Source organism: Haemaphysalis longicornis, unplaced genomic scaffold (assembly GCF_048455015.1).
Source record: "Haemaphysalis longicornis isolate Haplotype H1 unplaced genomic scaffold, Haemaphysalis longicornis Haplotype H1 scaffold_5, whole genome shotgun sequence".
NCBI classification, from domain to species: Eukaryota; Metazoa; Arthropoda; class Arachnida; order Ixodida; family Ixodidae; genus Haemaphysalis; species Haemaphysalis longicornis.
In genome coordinates this window covers 181,804,628-181,810,443 of record NW_027526385.1, presented here as the reverse complement: position 1 = coordinate 181,810,443, position 5,816 = coordinate 181,804,628, and the positions used below count along the sequence as shown (strand labels likewise).

General features: G+C 45.5%; 1 protein-coding gene across 1 annotated transcript; it reads left to right on the top strand.

Annotated features, from left to right (window-relative positions):
- Positions 1 to 646: 646 nt before the first annotated feature.
- Positions 647 to 5,553, top strand: LOC144139543 (uncharacterized). Its single transcript, XM_077671853.1, has 4 exons — positions 647 to 747; positions 1,138 to 1,193; positions 4,037 to 4,116; positions 4,941 to 5,553. Exons 3-4 carry the CDS (start codon positions 4,044 to 4,046, stop codon positions 5,510 to 5,512), a joined length of 645 nt encoding a protein of 214 aa, XP_077527979.1. The 5' UTR covers positions 647 to 747; positions 1,138 to 1,193; positions 4,037 to 4,043; the 3' UTR covers positions 5,513 to 5,553.
- The last annotated feature ends 263 nt before the right edge of the window (positions 5,554 to 5,816 follow it).

Below are 5,816 nucleotides of genomic sequence, written 5' to 3'. Positions count from 1 at the left end.
ATTTTTCACCTGACGTAGCATGTCAGGCTCTTTGCTGGACAAACCTTGTCAGTATCGCTAAACCACACACTCTATCTATCTTTCTCCAACCTATTCAAAGGTCCCCATCCACAAAATAAGCTGAGATAGGTATGAAGGAAGCCCCAGTTGTAGCGCCCGAAAGTGAGACCCTTAGCCGGCGAGCGCCAAGTCCTGCCCGGGTACACTGTTAAGCTTATAGCGACCTTGGCTGGAGCTATCCCACCCCTACAGATCTAATTAGCGGCCACGCAGGCTGTTTATCATGGCACGGACAGGCCAGGCGACGGGGGGTAATTATGCTGCTATCGTGATATTTCGTGCTCAAATATCGCCAATGGCTGCAAGAGTGCCACATCCGGTGGCTTTGCTTTGTCATTCTGTCGGTACTTTATGAACGGAGGTCAGTGAACCGATATTCTTGTTACAGATTAACACTCAACAAACGGATGTGTTCCCGCTATCTCAGGAAGCCGCCACATCCTTCTTGTGCCACGTTCTTCCAATTACATCTGCGAGTGTTTGCTTTGCACCTCGGATATTTCAAGGCCGCTGTGGCTACTTGTGATTTGCGCAGCAAAGTGCTAAGAAAGACAATCACAAAACCCCGAAGCGAGCAGTTAAAAAGCAGAGCGTTCCCACGTCTCTCTGCATTGTCCCGTACTGCTTCTGAGCGGTGTCAGCAACTGCCACCATCAACCATTTCAGTTGCGAAGTTTGGCTTGCAAGGTAAGTTATTCGTCTTTGGGTGGGCAGACTTTTAGGAAAGCTTGTGCAGCACCACTTTCATGCGTGATTAGGAGGGAGCGCAACGCGTTGCAAAGGTATAAACGTGAGCTCATGTATTTCATGTGTGGTTCGCGAACGGCATGTAATACGTCCAGCACATAGTATTGTAAGGACACCAAACGTAAAGGGTAATGCTAATCTTTCTGTGCTAATAAATGTGCGGTTGTTTTCACTAACAGCACAGATCCGGCGTTCATTCTAAATATTTTATATGAACTACGACTTCATCTCAAAAGCAACATGTTCGACAGGAAGGAACGAACATAAAAGGCGGAGAAGCTAACCCCGGTGGTGGTGGTAAAAAAACAGTTGTTTTTGGACATATTACAGGGCGGTATCTTGGAGAGAGCCGTACCTAGCGGAGAGCCATCCCATTGCAACACCAGGTGAAGTCTCTATTGAGGGACCCTATTAATCATGACCGTTGTTCCGGCTGAGCTGGTAGGTCCAGGCCGCCGACCAGGCCGCCTCCCATCCTTCTCTCTCAGGGTTAGGGTTGGGGAGAAGGAGGGAATAATTTATATAAAATACATATATCATGTGGTAGGTGTCGGCCACCTTTCCGCAGCAGTAATTGAGGCCAGTGAAAGAAATATACAGGTGTTTTATGGCTGTCGGGCACAGTAGCGTATTAGCATAGAGGCGGCGACGAATTCGCTCTTTCCCCTTGCCCTGAGGGTCTCCTCCCCTTTCCCCTAGAGGGTCTCTGGTTTCGACGATGCTCGTCCCTGGAGTGGGTGGAAATGTCTGTAAAGAATAATAATGGAGAGATATCCGACTTCAGGTCTTATGGAGTTACGCCGGGTGCCCGGTAGGTAATTGTGGGGACTGCGGGGTTGGCGGCATTGCTCTCTGCTGGGCCCTGGTGATCTTTACTCCAAAACAGATAGGTTGTTGTACCGAAACGATCTCCGAAGTATCGGCTGAGCAGTGGCGGTGATCCAAGCCAGCTCGAAAATCCCACACGGTCATTTCAATTCACGTTATTCTATTCGGAAGGAGTGTGTGGGAATTTCGAGCTGGCTTGGATCACCGCCACTGCTCAGCCGATACTTCGGAGAGCTTTTCGCTACAACCATTTAAAGGATCGGGAAAGGTTGCGAGAGCAACGGCTACTTCTTCCGCGTGAATTTAGGTAGGGGCCCCTAATGAGAAGCCGTAAACCTGCATTCGCTCGTGGATTACCGCGGCCCTGTACCATACTCTTCGCGGATGGCCCGCAATGTCCATGTAAAAGACTTCGTCTGTCGTCATAGTGGCAATGCAGAACCTTCTACTGGGCCTCGCGTCTACCGCAATAGTCTTCTCTATCCATTTTCCCGGGGTCGGGTCGAACTCTGATGGTGCCTTTCCCTTATTCAGGCACTTGTATGTAGTGCCGGTTTTAGAAATGTCGGGGCCCTGGGCTACGGAGTCATTGGTGTCCTTATGACGACGGCGACAACGATAATGGTGATGACTGGCTGAAGACGCTGAATTTCTCCAAGCCCGCGTACTGAGCTCCCTGACGAGGAATAAATTGTACACCAATTTTATGCATTAATGAAATAATTTTTTCCTTCATTTTTAATAATATATAACCGCTACTATTTGACCTACACTTTCGAAAGATTTAAGGATGAGTCCATAACAAATCCCTAATTAATTGAAGTGCAGCATCAGCCCGCAGCAAAAGCCATAGAACAGAAAACAACTTTCTTTAAAACAACAAAATTTTACTACGCCTTCAGCCTCGAAGTTAACAATGACTAAATCAAGAAAAGTTAGGCAAAGTCACAGCCATTCAAGATTACAACAACCAAAAAAATTGTATACGACAGCGTCACCTGTACATTATTGTTCGCATTCAATACAACAAAGTAAAGCACTCCTGTCTGAATCGACTTCCATCATTCGCGACAAAATAATAAGGAACAACAGATTCCTTTCCCCTGTACATTGGCAGGGGTAACAGATTAGTTCGCGTAAAGGGTATCCTTTCGCTTTGCTACATTTCAGAGCATTGTCAGTTCCCGTGGTTATCCTTGCTTCATAAATTTCCCAACCATTGCATCGCTTCAACTCAACTTGTACGCTTAATATTGTATACCCAGGCAAACTGCAGAGCATCAGAAATGCCCCTTTAACGGTTAAGGCACTAAATATTTCGTTCAGTCATTTCTGGCGCCCATAAACGAGAAATCATTTTTTAACTGATATTGCCGGAACTACTCAAAACCGACGGTTCTGTGAAACTAGAGCCTAGCATCATCTACCCTAGAAGAAAAAATGTTCTTCCCTTCTGAATTATGTCACCTTCTAATTATGGCAATTTTCTCACTATCGCACAAATTGCTCTTTTGATTCTTTTTTTCGCTTTGTGAAAAGTACTCCCCCGTATACAGTATGTGCGTGTGTAAAGAAAGCACTTTTTTCGCGTAAAATAGAAGCAAAATTTGGCATGCGTTTATTATGCGGGGTAGTGTTCAGGAAACTTTTTCGAAGTGACCAAAGAAGGCCACAACGAAAAAAAATGATGGATTGGATAATCTACCTTTTGCAGTAAATATAGGCGTACACAATTGGTAAACAAACAGCGGTTTTATTGAGCTACACTCATCTTCGTTTGCCAAGGCTTCACTTCGTCAATTCCTAAATGCCTATATCGCAGGACGATTACCATACTTAACTGCGGATTCCAGAACCTTGAAGATAAAACTGGCAGTGTAAGTGCCATTTCGGCCCATCACCGACTGAAAGATGCAAGACGAGCAGAAAAACGAGCAAGCAAGAACACTATCCCGAAAAAAAGTATGGCTAGACGCTCAGCGGACTGAGCCGAGTGCGTGTCGTTTTGACTGGCTGTCCCACGACGTCGCGCCGGAGTGTTTGTTCGCTTTTGCTCTGCGAGATGGCTACAGGTTACATGCGCGATCATCATCAGCGGGAGCGAGTGAAGAGGGAAAGCTACAGTACAGCCATTCGTGGAACTGCAGGGTTAAAAAGTTGGGGGTGCGCTTGTTACGCGAAGAAAAAACGAAACCTAATTTGGATGACTGAGCTTGGAGTGTGTTCATTATACGAGTGCGTTCATTACGCGAGTAAATACGGTAATACCTGCGCCCTGGAGTGGGTAATAAAGAGCGAGAATAAATAACGGTCAATACATGGTGTTCTAGGCTATAATAAAATAGCTGTTCTCGCAAATCACAACGCTCATTTGCTGTGTCTTTTCATTCCTCTCGATTAGGACGAAGATGGCGGCGACTACCGCTCTCATCTCTCTAGTGTGCTTGGCATTGTCGGCTACAGCCAACCCTCTTGATTTTGGTGAGCAGTTAACACAACTAGACTTTTTTTAAAAGCCTACCTAAAAGGACCAGCATATCAATTGATATCATTATTTTTGTGAAGTACAGGAAAATACCTCTGGCCTTTTGAGATACAAAACTTCGCTACTTCTTGCAATCACCTAAACTTTGTTGGGGTGGGACTCAGTGAAAAAAAAAATTGTACATTTAAAGAATGTAGAGACGAAACACGCTAAAAAGACACGTGCTGCGGTAGCTGGGGCGTCACAATTTTCTGCGTGCAGCGCATTTGTATTTTGAACGTTTGATATCCAAGGTGTCCACATCTTTGTACGTGTTATAGCTCTGTAATAGGGGCTTGGCGTGAAAGTTTAAAGAAAACAAAACGTAATACATGCAAGTCTATCCACGTTTTGGCTAAGTGCATCATTGTTGCTAGATTCTGAAGCACTTCTTCGCATTATTGCTCTTTCACGAAGAACATGACCGGGACATGTTCCTGATGCCGGGTGCCTTGTTTTTAAAGAAAGCATATACCACGACGCAATAGAAGAAAGGGCGAACAGGAGTGCCACCAATTGTGACTTTAATGCAGACTTTTTCGCAACTGGGTACAATGCGCATTCAGATTCAAATATTAGCAGTTGCATTCGTATTTGAACACGCAAATTTTTTGCCCAGAACTTTCTTCGTCCTGATTAAAAAATCGAAGTATAGTTTGGAAATCAACCTTGTACATACCATCCTGTATTTCTCCCATATGACGTGTATTTTTCCCGTATTTTTACGTATTTTTCCCATATCACGTGTTTTACGAGTGCCCCAATATGCATCTATTTACAGAGTTCGGAGAACACGATTGCGACTTCTCGGACCTGAACGTGGAGTATGCGGTCAACCAACTTTTGGCACGGCTACCCAAAGAACGGGAGATAACGAAAACTGCGTTCGTCGATTATGACGGATTCTTCGAGACCGGCCGAATGCAAGCTACTGGCCTTGACACACTAAAACGCTACGGCCCGCTCGAAAGATTCTGCGTGAACGGCACTCGGGTGGTCCAGTTCGACATAGTCAGCGACGGTGGTGCTCGTCTGGTTGTGCCCTGGAGAAGCTGCTCCGGCCACGAAGGCACCATAACCCTGGTCGCCGGATATTCTCGCTTCACGGTTCAGCTCAACGTCGAAGGTTCCGGATCAGATGCTAGGCTGCAGTATATGGGACCAAACCTCCTTGTTGCCACAGAGGATCTTGATCTAGTTTTTGAAGGAGCCGGACCGGTCTTCAGGACAGCGGTTGAAATAATTTCCAAGTTCCTCGATCCCTTCTTGCGGGAGGTTTGGAAGTCCCAGTTTTTCAGACAGTTTAATCCCTCTCTGCAGCAGATTCTCCCGGTTGGCATTAACGAAGTTTAGCGCAATAACACATCTGACGGAAAATAAATTGTTCCAGCATCTTCGGCGTGTTTTATTCGTCATGTTCAAGAAATAAGTGCATCGATTTCATTCTTCATATCAAGCTCGACTGGGAAAACATAAGCTTAATGATAAACGGCGAATACTTGAGTAATTTGAGGTTTGCGGACGGCATAGTCTTGCTGAGTGAGTCTGCATAACACATGCAAAGAATGCTTGAGGAACTACAATCAGAAAGCACCGCCGTGGGACTCGATTTAAATAGGAATAAATATAAAGCAATAAGGAATAAGCATGCCAACAA

Coding starts and splice junctions, on each gene's coding strand:
- LOC144139543 (XM_077671853.1), top strand. CDS start 4,044: ATGGCGGCGACTACCGCTCTCATCTCTCTAGTGTGCTTGGCATTGTCG. Junction 4,117..4,940: donor AGCCAACCCTCTTGATTTTG/GTGAGCAGTTAA, acceptor ATCTATTTACAG/AGTTCGGAGAACACGATTGC.